General features: G+C 34.7%; 1 protein-coding gene across 1 annotated transcript; it reads right to left on the bottom strand.

The window, feature by feature from the left end:
• Positions 1-2,147: 2,147 nt before the first annotated feature.
• Positions 2,148-12,826, bottom strand: LOC145595936 (F-box/LRR-repeat protein 15-like). The gene is made up of 17 exons (XM_081652367.1): positions 11,970-12,826; positions 11,329-11,590; positions 10,665-10,797; positions 9,195-9,294; positions 8,904-9,101; positions 8,532-8,802; positions 8,334-8,432; positions 8,139-8,227; positions 7,920-8,019; positions 7,612-7,782; positions 6,679-6,831; positions 6,022-6,182; positions 5,744-5,942; positions 3,092-3,540; positions 2,935-2,998; positions 2,676-2,762; positions 2,148-2,580 (listed from the first exon to the last, which is right to left on the bottom strand). The coding sequence occupies exons 1-17, from the start codon at positions 12,494-12,496 to the stop codon at positions 2,506-2,508; spliced, it is 3,138 nt and encodes a 1,045-aa protein (XP_081508493.1). The 5' UTR covers positions 12,497-12,826; the 3' UTR covers positions 2,148-2,505.
• Positions 12,827-13,382: the final 556 nt, after the last annotated feature.

Raw genomic sequence — 13,382 nt, forward strand, 5'->3', positions numbered from 1 at the left:
TTGCAAATTTTCCTTTTTGTCTAGTTGATAAAGTGCTGGTGGGTAAGTGATATGAAAGTGAAGCGCCGCACCATTAGCTATGAAAACTAGATCCCTTAAAATGATAATATATTTATTTTTTTATCCCTTAAAATTTCTCACAAACACAAGCTAGTGAAAACTACAAATTAATTAATTAATTATTAGCCTAATTATACATTTATACTTCTAATAAGTTACTCCTATTATAGTCCAAAATTAGTGTTCACAAAAAATCTTCAATCTTTTCTGACAGATCATACTTACCTTCATTTCACACACAACACACACAAAGTTCTTCAACAAAGTACGAGAATAATGAGTTTCCCATGGTTATTGGTGTTATGTAGGTCGTTTCTAAGGCTTTATAGTGACTTTGCTAGCAAAATCTATATGTGGAGCTAGCTGTTTTGATGGTACATATCTTAAGGGGTCTGATTGGTATGTATAGGATGCCTCATGCCTATTGCTATGAAACAAAGATAAGGACATAAATAATGGTATCTAGAATGACATTCCAATTATACTGTAAAACTAAAATAGTGGTCTTGGTCTCTATTGTCTATGGACCACTCCTTTGATGTTAAATGAGAGAATGCGACAACACACATCAATTTAGACCACAAACTATAAACGCAGAATTACAGAATTGGAATGACTTTAATTATGACATTTTCTGGACAAAGATATGCAACAGGTTCGTGACTATTATTTTGTTTGAGTAATGATATTATTCTTTTTAATGCACAAATGTACATTCTATTATCTTCCATCTTACCTCTTTTTGGATTTTTACATACTTTTTTTGAGTACCCTCTTAGTTAGCACTTACATTCAATTTGAACCACTAATAACCCTAATTAAAACTTACCCAACCTCAACTCCCGGAACATTTAACCACCAAGCCCTCCTAAACCTTTAACCACTATTGTCGTCACCTCATCTACCATATGCCTACCTAAACCCCCTTCGCACCTTCATCTCCAACCCACAACCCTAACCCTAACCCTAATTCGGTCTCTTTTCAATGAATACAATTGTCATTCAAATATAAATACAAATACTATATAGGACGTTCCAGCCTGCTTGTCATTGACTATTGCCACCACTTGTAGTGATCCCCCATCTTTGGTATCAAGCTCTGGCTCTTGGTTTCTTTGTTCTAATCCTCATTTGTCAAGAGTTCTCCACGCCCTCATTGATATTCATTGTTGCTCTATTCTTCATAAGCAAAGTTCATCAGAGGGGCATAAATCCTAATGAACTCTTTAAGACCATTATACTTCTTCCGATCTTTTTTATTTGACCCGCTTTGACTTCTACACTATTCATCATCCCTCCTTTGACCATCTTTTGTGAATAATATATAAGGGCAAACGTATTCATGTGAGATCTTTTTGGATTCATCTCAATAAGTATTATCATAATATATGCCTCTTCCGTTCTTTTTTACATGACCTATTTCTTTTATCACGCTTGCTAATGCAAAACTTTAACGACCAATAACTTTAATTCCTCATAAGTAAAAATTATAAAAATTATGTATTATTATAGTATTTATTGAAATGTATTTAACAAGATCTCACATGAATATGTTTTTACTTACATGTAATTCACAAAAGATGGTCAAAGGAAGGATGATGAATAGTGTAAAAGTCAAAGCGGGTCAAGTAAAAAAGAACAGAGGAAGTAACTTTTATAATTTTTACTTATTGAGAATTAAAGTTATTGATCATTAAAATTTTGCATTAACATGCGTGATAAAAAAAATAGGTCAAGTAAAAAAGACTAGAGGAAGCATATTTCACCAAATAAAAAAAAATAAATAAATAAACCAATAGAAGATTACAGCCCCATTAAACTACACAAAAAGTTCGGCAGCAGTCGCAGCACCATTAAACTAATCCCTTTGGAAGCATGTTCCGCAAATTAATAAAATTTTCACAAGCCTATTGGATGATAAATTCCTACTAATAAGGAATAGCAAAGTCGGTAGAAACAAATATTCCACAAAAAAAATACATTGTTTTGTTTTCCAGGCTTAAAACTATTAAGTTTTCACTCCTGCAAGGTCATATTTAACGTATGTCAATATAGCATTCAGCAAAAAAAAATCGAGATGCCTGAGATGGAAAGACTTGTTCTATTTATTATATTTTCATTATCACATTACAAGATGATTCTATCACAGCTATGCCTTGTAAAGACGGTCAGGACAAACTGTTTCACAACAATACGGAACTACCTCAAGCCGGTTGCATTACAAGATTTACTTCCCCCCGGATACAACCCTAATGACAATTTTATGTTTTGATGAAAACCTATAACAATTTTATTCTGTTATCCGTCAAGGACAAGGCGATAACTGGCTCATAGAAGCTACATAAAACCAAATCACAATGATACAGGGGCCTTGGCCATATTAATTGCACACCACACAACAAGACCCTGCTGCAGGGCACTCACTATCAATACATAAATAATTAGTCACCTACTTCCGAAGAAGACGCGTTTAAGGCTAGGATATACAGCCCGAAATTTGTTCGCAGCTGCTGAAGAGAACTGTTGTAACAAGAAACGCAAAGCCAAACCATTAAGATACAAAGATTCAAACTAGTAATTCTGGGTTACAAATTCCAACAAGATTGGGAGCTAACCTTGGGGCAAAAGCGAACATCAAGAGTTTCCAAAATGCTACATCCAGATATTGCAGATTCCACAGTATCTTCGTCAATATTACAGGACTAAAAACACATCCACCATAGCCCCAAAAAATGCCAAAACAATCAGGGGAAAAGAAAATTAGCATAAAGCCATAAACATGGATTTAAAATTTTTATAAAAATCACAAAATGTGATTGCACTATAGACAATACAGAATAAGCAATAACATGACTTTTTGGCCAAGATTCTTACCTGGAGAAATAAGCTAGTCAATTTTGGACAATCCAGCTTCAAAATTTCCAGGGAGCAACAGTTACTGAAGAATGATAGCAGGCAAAAGATTTAGCAGAGCATTAAATGGCAACAGTTAACAAATTATTTTTAAAAAAAAACCCCAACAAGTCCATACCTCAAATTAAGGAAGCATAAATTGGAACAAGCAACATCAACCTCCTTTAAATTCAACGAAAGGGAAAGGTTTAATGACGACAGATGGATACACTGGGCTATAGATGGAATATTAACTCTTTTAATATTTGGACACCCAACACAATTAAGATTCTCAAGTGAGCGATGAGGCAGCTCAACAGGCATGTTTGTATGCCGATCAGTTGGCACGGCAGTAGCCTGATAGTTTGATAGCTTTGTAAATCCCCAATCGAGATCATGCATATTTTTGCAGCCATTCAGACTCACATGGGTCAAATGTGTGCAGTGGGCTAGCAGCTCCTCAATGGCAGATTGGCAAAGTGTCCCATAAGACAAGTCCAGCTCACGTAACGCGGGCAGAGCGCCCTCTTTATACAAAGCCTCCAGTGATGAATCATCCAGATATTTGCATGCTTGCAACTTCAAGACCTACATCAAACATAAAAGGGAGTGGGAGCACCAAGCATTAGCAAACAATTTGATATACTACAAAAGATTCTTGTCACTATGCTATGCCCCCAATAAGTGTTTAATAAACTTTTCAGAGCCGAGATGTGGTTTAATCCTAGTAGCACAAATAGCAATGCTTCCAAATATAAAAAGATATAACAAGCCTACTGCTTCACACACTCCATCTCAAATATAATGACTATATAAGAGGTCAAACAAGTACATACCTAACAATCTAGCACACTTTAGTAGATAACCATGTATGACACAGATGACTATTGTTCAATATATTGACATAAATCTAGATACAAAATGTCTAGATAAAAGTATGGCAAAATCATGTTCAAATCGCTTTCCAATTGAGCCATGTCTAGATAAAATTATGGCAAAATCACCATTTTTGAAATTTTTAATAATATAAACTCTACAATTGGTCTTGTATGGACCCGGTCTAAAATTTGACACTTTCAAATAATATAATCACATTCTGGATAATATAATCACTTTTTTAGACAATATAATTATCTTTTTGCGAGTCATATTTTGAATTATATAATCTCATATTAAACCATTTAATGAGAATATATAATTATCTTTAGGATGATAAAATTTAAAAATTATCTTTTGAATGATGTAAGTTACTATTTGATACTTTTTATAATGATAAATTTACTTTTTGAGTGATACATTTACATAACAATTTCAGGATGATATAATCACTTTTGTAGTAATATAATTACATTTCGTATGATATAATCACATTTGTATGGTATACTAGAAGGTTGGGTCTACAATGAATTATTGTAGAGCGGGTCTATTCTAGTCTTTATATAAACTCTATTCCCAAATGTTCTAACTGCTTTCCATTTTGAGCCATTTCAAAAAGTTTGACTCACTTCCACTTCATTACTTTTAAGGAAACCCTCTTTTACTTACCCCTCCCTACCCCCACAGAATTTACACCTTTATCCAATATTTTCCACACGCACCCACTCTTTGCCATCTCTCTCTTACTTAGTTTACATTCTTCTTACACCCACTCACTTTTTCCGTGCATTCTTAGAAACAAGAGTCTACAATAAGGAAGTCAAAAGATTCCGTGCAGACGGAATACATATCGGTAAAAATCAAGTCAAAAGATTCAGAAGATAGAAAATTACAAAAAGGCTGAAAAATAAAGGTAAGACAAAGGAAGCATCGTAAAATACGTGCCATAATTTACCAATGTATGCTATAGTAAATTTTAAACTATCCACGTAAATCACAGGTTTCAAACCAAAAACAATAATAATTTGACAATCATACAAAATAATATTTTGAGAAAATCACAATTATACAATAGCCTCAAACATCCTACAAAAAAATAAGTGTAACGTTCTTTTGAGAAAATCATAAATAATATATTTTTTTTTAAATGTACAAGCCTAAACAGATATTATATATTAAAATTAAAACAGCAATAACATCATACAAAGTATTTAACAATTACTGCAAAGAAAAAAAAAGTTTCTTAATCCTTCAAGTGATGGATGTTCATAATAAAAATAAAATAAAAAAGCACCTTCTTAATAAAAGCCAAGGTATGGCAAGCAAAATTCCTTGCATCAGTAAGTCCCAAATCTACAAAATAAATTGCTAAGGGTTCGTTTGGCATTGCTATGGTTTTCTGTTTTTTGGTTTTTCGGTTTTCAAACTCATATATATAAGTCATATAATTAAACAAAAATTAGTCAAACTTATTAAAATCATGACAATTTTGAAAACTGACAACAGAAAAGTGGAAACACCTTTTTCTTGTTTCCTGTTTTTGGTTTTTTGTTTTCAAAAAAACAGAAAACTGAAAACAGAAAACGATGCCAAACAAGCCCTAAGTTGACAAGACTAGTTTGCATCCAAATATTTTTAGCTTTCGTTTCATGATTTCTCCCTTTTCAAGAAGAATACTGGAAGAGCTGTAACCTTCATTGGGTGGGTGGGGTGCGTGGTGTTACACAAGAATAAAACAACATAATTCTCATGCAAATGGAGGACCATACCACCACATAAAGATAAAGCAGCAAAGAACGCAACTAGGCAAGATATATAACTACACATATTATATATGTCATTTTGTCTGCATTTGGCAACTAACGAAATAGAGTACAAGAGCAAAATTCTCATAATTTATGCTTGAAATATTTACCGTAAGCGATGAGCAGGAGCTAAAAACTGGTTGCAAATCCATCAAAAAAGTGTAGGACAAATCAAGATAAGTGAGATTTTTAAGCCAACATAGAGAAGACAGCCCATCAGAGCCAATAGAGGGACAAGACATCAATATCAATTTTTCAATTAGAGGACAAGAAGCAGTTGTTGCAGATAAGCAATCATCCTTGAGCTGGCTGCAAATACAAAGTTTATAAAAGTTAGATACAGTTTCCTATAGTGACAAACTTTAAACTTAAGTTTTTTTGGAATCACCTGCAAAAGGATGCGTCAAGGGATGTTAAAAGGGGGCAATTGATTGAAGCTTCAGATAAAACACCACATCCTTTCAACTCAAGACCAACCATTTGAGGTGCTTCAATATGAAGAGCACTCAATTTTGGACAAATGCCCAGGTTAAGAGATTGCATACCAACCTGCACAAAATTCGTTATTAACTCAATCTTCATTAAAAAACCCAACTGCTAGAAAAATGTTCAACTTGTAAACTGTAATGTTTGCTACAAATTTATGTAAACTAGTAAGCAACACAAAACAGGTGGTCCTGGCCTAGATTATTTTGTATCTGTCACAGGAACCAGTGTTTGAAAAAGCAAACCTAAGACACGCCTAGGCGCAAGGCGTTAGAGGTCATGCGCTTTTTATGGTCTAGGCGAGGCGACTTCAATGAGGCGCAGCTAAGGCGCGCCTAGGCGCACCAATAAGGTAAAGGAAGAGGTGAAAAACCAGCATCAATTAAGATTTGTGCCCAATAAGGTATATTGAGAAATAAAAGAGGTGAAAAGCAATTGAGACCTATTATCAAGGAAATGCGAAAATAATTAAGAGGTAAAGGAAGTAGATATAAAAAGCTTTATATAGTACAGACTACAGAGTAATGTTATGTAACCCATGCATCAGAAAACAACTCACCGGAACAAATGATGCTATTTCAAGATGATCACATCCATCTAAGCGAACTTGCTCAAGATACGGACATTCGAGATTTAGATTTGTGATGGCGCGACAACCAGCCAATGAAAGGCTGACAAGAGACTGACTACGCAGTCCAACAGCGGTCAGACTCTGGAAAGAAACAAAGTTAAAGAAATTCAGTAAGAGAGTCACCAGCTGACTAGTAAACATTTGAACCCAAAGAATAATAATTCCAGACAGAGTATGTACACTCACTCACTCACTCACACATGCAGGGTCATTATACTGACACAAGACATCCAGATTAATGCATTTTCATTTTCCCCAGAATAATAGCAGAATTTAACTTAAATCACAAAAGGGAGGACTGAATTAGAAGGAAAAAACCAAACAAATGTGTTTTGTCCAACTTGCATTCTGCCTTTAACCAAAAGAAATCATCATTTATAAAAATATTCAGTTGACAGCAATTTATACAAAAGGCACTACACGGCTTTTTCAAACAGAAGACACTGTTCCATTTTGGTGTACTGTAGATTTACAGCTAAAACGCACATACACTAAATACAGTTCACAAAATAGTATGACGAGATACATTAATGCAAAGTAGCACTGTAGCGCGTAGTTGATGAAGCATTACCAAAGCAGAACTCAACCCATAATATTTCACACATACACACTAAACTAGGACGATGCTGGCATTTACTCAAATAATTCCATCTAATCCTAAATAATAGCTTCAAGCAAGAATTCACTTCAAGCCACAAACTTTTACCATCTCCGACAAATAACAGGCAGCGGCAACCATTAGGTAGGTAATAAAACAATACACAATAGAATCCTACAGTAGTATAATAAATGAAAAAAATTCTTCAAGATAACAGCAGACATGAGAAGCATAATTCATATCAGAGGAACTCGAACACAGACCTCACAGTTATCAAGAACCAAGGATTTCAGCATTGGGCATCCACCTCCATCACTGAAGACATCACACACCGAATTTGTCAAAGCCTCGCAATCAGACAGGTCCACTTCTTCAAGATATTGGCAATGCAATGATAGAGAATTCAAGCTTTCTTGCTTATGCAATGCTAATTTCTGCATGAACAGTGTAGAATTTAAAATATTCAGCTGACTTCACAATTACAAACGCATCTCTACTGAATAACTGATTCAAAGCCTCCAAATTACAACAACAAAAAGAAAGATATATTTCGTAATTCAAAACCACATACTTTCAGTGCATTTGAAGTGATACTAATACGGTGAAGTGCGGGACAATTAGATAAATTCAGAGATGACAGCATAAGGCATCTTAGATTCAAGTCTACAAATCTGCAAAAAAATAAAAAATAAAAAATAAAATAAAATAAAAAAAAATAAAAAAGCAGAAATATGTTAACCTAAATGCACAAGAAAGATTATCAGAACCATTCTACAGATAAAAAGCATACTTGCGACAATGCACCAGACTTAGGTTACTCAAGTGAGGAAGCTCTAAAGAAACAGAGGTCAATAAATGGCAAAGGTCAAGCTCCAACACCTGCAATATGCAAATTATAAATAAGCGATTACTAGTCAAAAAAAATTTGCAAAAACAAAACCAGATAAAGTTAATACAGAAAAAGAGAAACCAAAAGGATTCTGACCTCCAACATGTTACTGAAAGCTATGGCAGTCATTGACGCAGAAGTTATCCCCTCACAATTCTCAAGCTTCAGAACAGTTAGCAATGGCAATTTCACAGCCTACAAAACAGAAAAGAAATGTCATTTAATATATCATTAAAAATAAATATACGTGTGCAATATTTAGGGAGAAGAAAATTTCTCAATAAAGCTAACAACCTCAAGAGAGATGTTTGAACAATATGAAGCATTAAGTTCACGAAGATTTGCACAAGCTTGAGCTATTTCACGAAGTGATTCATCACTAACGCATGAGCAACATGACATGTCCAGAGTCTCTAAAAGGGGGCATGATGTGACAGCAGAACGGATTGCTGCATCTGGAAGCTTGTGGCAAGAGCCAATATCCAGATTATTCAAAAGAGGGCAGTTAAGCACCACATGAGCCATGTTACTACGCTTCAAAGATAAAGTAGTTAGCTGGGGGCACCTGCACAGTACAATGTCTGTCAGCAAGTAAACGTGGGTAATTTTTAATTTCTAAAAAAGTTGAAATTAAAATTTTAAAAAATGACAAATGTGATTGCCCACCTCACTGATACACGCAGTACACGGCATTTTGTAACTTGAAGATGTTGCAATCTGTCATGATTGATGGATATTTCTTGTACACCATTTCCAAGAGCAGCATCACAAACAACCAACTTCTTAAGCAAGGGACAATCAGAAAGAGCATGAAAAAATGATTCCCCAAGTTGTCCTCTACCCAGAGTTAAAGCTTCGAGATTTCTGAAAAAAAATAATAAATGGGATACATGAACCTTGGAACTAAAACTGTACTTCTAATACAAAGCGTAAAGACTTAGAATCTTGACAATGTACCTCAACAAAGAAACTGCTCTCATGACAAGTGTGTGCATATCAGGATTACCACAAAGATTAACTTCAGTAGCCCTTGGATACCGATGACAAATATCTTCCACTGCAGATAAAAAACCAATAAAAAAATATAGTTGACACAAAAATTAACATAAACCAACCGTAAAAGCTACAAACACCAGAAAGTAAACAAGAAGTCAAAGTGTTTCAAAACAACTGCTTTGTTCTACAACTTTTATAGCATCTGCATTATACATGTTGTACACAGTTAATTAAGGTTACATAACATTTAAATCAAATACCCAACAGCGAATCTCATGAGATATGACCTTATCCTGGATAAAATACTCCAAACAGGAGATAGCTTTTACACCAAGATGATTCTATAGCCTCAAAATATGACATTGACTGGAGCAATGACCTGCAATGTTGTCATGCAAGCTCAAGCATATAATTCCAAACTTGTAAATCCAACAGTCTAAGTTAAAGTATCTCTCAAACATCACAAACATTACAATCTACAGGTATGGCCTAAATTTAAGTATATTATTGACCTATAAACCATGTTCACCAAAAGAAAATGTTGAAGGTTAAGAATTCACAACCATCCTTCAAAAAAAAAAAATTCTGGCATCTCAATTTAAGGAGAGAAGCAGGACCCCAGTACGAAGGTTATTTTATCTTTCAAGCAAAAGTGAAGCCACAAGGAACACATAGTCCAATATCAGCATGAAACAACTGGTGAGGGTAAAACTAGCAGAGAGAGAGAGGGGGGGGGGGCAGAGAAGAGGCCAGGCAGAAGCAGAGATAAAATACTCAAACCAGCTTCTCATATCAAAGACCAAAATTTTCACACAAAATAATAATTAAGATTACCTAATTCACAAATGTGCCGAGACAAACATCATTCTCAATTATCCATTCAATTATAATACAGAAGTACAGAACCTAACTAGTCACAACATAGACTGACATTCATGATATTCCATATAAACAAGCACTTGAAGACAAGTCCCACACAAAAATATTCAGCATACACCTCTAGGCGGCTCTACACAGTGTCGTAATTTAATTGAAGTGTACAGATTTTAATAGCGTATCACTAAGTTCAACTTTTACTAACTCGTTTATTCCTTGCAAATTAAGAGAGCTCGTTTAATCTTCAAGTATACTTCCTCTGTTTTCTTTTACTTGCAACACTTCCCTAAAAACGAAATGTCACAATACTTGCAATTCACTATAAAAGGAAAGTTAGTTTAAGGAAAAACTATACTATATCCCTTATTTAAAGCACATGGCCCACTAAATTACACTCCTAACAACCACTCATCCTATTTTAAAGTTTATTATATCATGTAAACCCCACCTTTCTTAATTACAGCAATAAAGGGTGTGTTGCATCTAAAAGAAAACGGAGGAAGTATATGAAAAAAATCTAAACAAAAGCACTTGATTCCTGTAAAAAGAACTCACATTGTGCTACAGATATGTTTCTGTTTTCAAAATCCAACGAACGCCAAAAATCTTCATGGGCACTGGCAGCTCGCCACTGCTTGCAAACCATTGCAGCAATGCAGAGATGTGCATGGCCTAGGAAAGAAAATACCTGAAGAGCGCATGGAGAAGCAATTAAAATTAAGTCAGACGATCATAAGTAAGAAGCATTACAATGATCACACTAACATACAACACTCTGATGTCTCTCTAAAAGTCATAAGGCTCCCACTTGCCACATGATGTACTATGTTAATCAAACTTGGTTACAAGTGAAAGAGACAAGTACATGCCCAAATGTCCGACAAAGTAGTTTTTAAGAAAGTTTTGCATGAGTTTGGGCAAAAACAAAGTGTCTAAGTGTCATATCAAAGTCCAAGTATAGGATAGGTACTTGAGATCAGATGAAGAGTTTGAGTAACTAGAGGGAATATGACGGGGTTTAAGGTAAAATCCTGATCTTGTAACTGCAGATCATCAGCTTCCAATAAACCCTCAGCAAAAAAGACAAACTAGCTACTCTACAGCAAATAAGAAAATGGTATCTAGACGCAACACTTGATTCAGAAGATTATGTTCTACTGCCTAAAAAGAATTAAAAATATCTAAAGATATCAAGGAAAAGTTAAAGCAATAGTTTTACCATATGCAATAAATCATCTGAAAGATCCAGCGGGATCCCCATATCATCCATATCTGAAGTATCAATAGTGCCCTCACTAATGTCTCCATCTTTATTATAGCTTACAATATTTACATATTCATCTGGAGGCGTTAGGTCTCGCAACTTATTCATTGCCATTGAATAAACAGAAGAATTCGGAGAGGCTTGGTAGCTCCTTATTGCATCAAAGAAGTTATCATCAGTACATGAAGGTGGATCTCTTGAGCAACTGGTTGTTTCTCTGGACAAACAGTATCCAACAAAGACATCAAAAATCAGTTACAATAGCACCAACCATAACAAATAAGATATTAACATCTTGTTAAACAAAAGGAAATGCAGTAATCAGAGACAGTATGATAAGTCTATTCCAACTCCCATTGGTTCAAACATAATTAACAAGCCATAAGGAAAAGTGTGACAATTTCATCAAAAAGAATTAAAAAACCATTCTTTTCAATGCACATTGTAACAAAATCAAAGCATAATACAAGAAGCTCCAATAAATATCCAGAAATTCATAATTTACTACTGATACTGGTTACATTTTATCACAAACTCACAGCAATTCACAAAAATATCCAAAATTGAACAACAGCAGGGTGGAAATGAATCCTTACAGAAAATAAGACTCGAGTTTGGCACGCTTATACTGCAATTCAGCGTAGATATCCGAAACCCCCGGTAGCGTAAACGAAATACCCCCGGAATCAGTCACATCAACTCGTAAAGGGGGGGCAAGATCATTCAAAGACGGCAAAGGCCGACTACTGCTACCGCCAATCGAAAGCTCCAACGACTCAAAAACACTCTTTTCTCTCTCAACAACAAAACCCCCAAGATCTCTCTTCGAACCGCCACCCTTCAATCCCTCTTCACTCTTCTTATTACTACTATTATTACAATCAACACTACTACTACTACCAGGTAACCCTAAACAAAACCCTAATTCCAAATCCTTGGACAACAATTCTTGTTCTTCTTCTTCGTCTTCTCCTTTCTCTTCTTCTTTAGCCTCTTGTTCTTCTTCTTCTTCTTCTTCTTCCAAATTTTCAGTTTCAATTTTAATCTCACCGTCTCTCGCACTTTCCATTATATCTTCTCTATCGTCGCCGACGAAGCATGGAAGGCAACACCAAAGACTCATACAAACCCTAAACAACAAAAATTCAACCTCCAGAAAAACCCTAGATTACTCGATTTTACCCAATTGGAAAAATGAAATTGAAAACCCTAGAAAATGAGGGGTCGATCGAGTGAAATTGAAAGGGTTGGGAAGCGAATTGGATGTGAAATTGTGGAAAAATTGAGGAATTTACATGGCACGAAGATCGATCTTCGCGCAAAAGCAGAGAAATGAGAGAGAAAGAAGGGGGAAAAAGGAGAGGAGAGAGAAAGAGAGAGAGAGTAGATCAGATGGAGTTAAAAGGGGGAAGAAATGAGAGAAAAAAGACACAAATTTGTTTATGTTCACAGAGAAAAGATCGGCTGTTTATGTTCTCAGCAACACCATTTTCAGTTATTTAGTGCATACTTCACATGTCTTTACTCTTTTAGTCTTTACGGTATCTAGATGTCAACTAGCTTAGTTTTAGCGATCGAGTTTTGTCTTATCATTTTTTATTTTTGTCTATCTAAGGTATAAGAAAGTCCCGGTTAGTCTGTGATATAAACAAAATTATGACATTTTAGTAAATAAATCAACAACTTTATATAGTCATCACTACTCTGGGATCCATTATTGAAAAAGTTGTTGATTTATTTACAAATATGTCATGTGATAAAACAAATTTTGTGTATCTCACAGATTCAGTTGTATTTACCCATAGAAGACTTTTATTACATTCAATATTATTTTTAAATGAAACGGTTTGATTAGGATAAAATAATTTTTGAATGAGGTATTGTATTATATTTGAACATTTTATATCGATGGAATTATTATATTGATATAAATAAAAATTGAGTCCATGAGATGATGAGAATGATAAAAGTGGTATACCGTACAAAAATAGTGTAAGGCAACATTTTGA

The sequence above is a fragment of the Chenopodium album genome, chromosome 19, assembly GCF_948465745.1.
Source record: "Chenopodium album chromosome 19, dcCheAlbu1.1, whole genome shotgun sequence".
NCBI classification, from domain to species: domain Eukaryota; kingdom Viridiplantae; phylum Streptophyta; class Magnoliopsida; order Caryophyllales; family Amaranthaceae; genus Chenopodium; species Chenopodium album.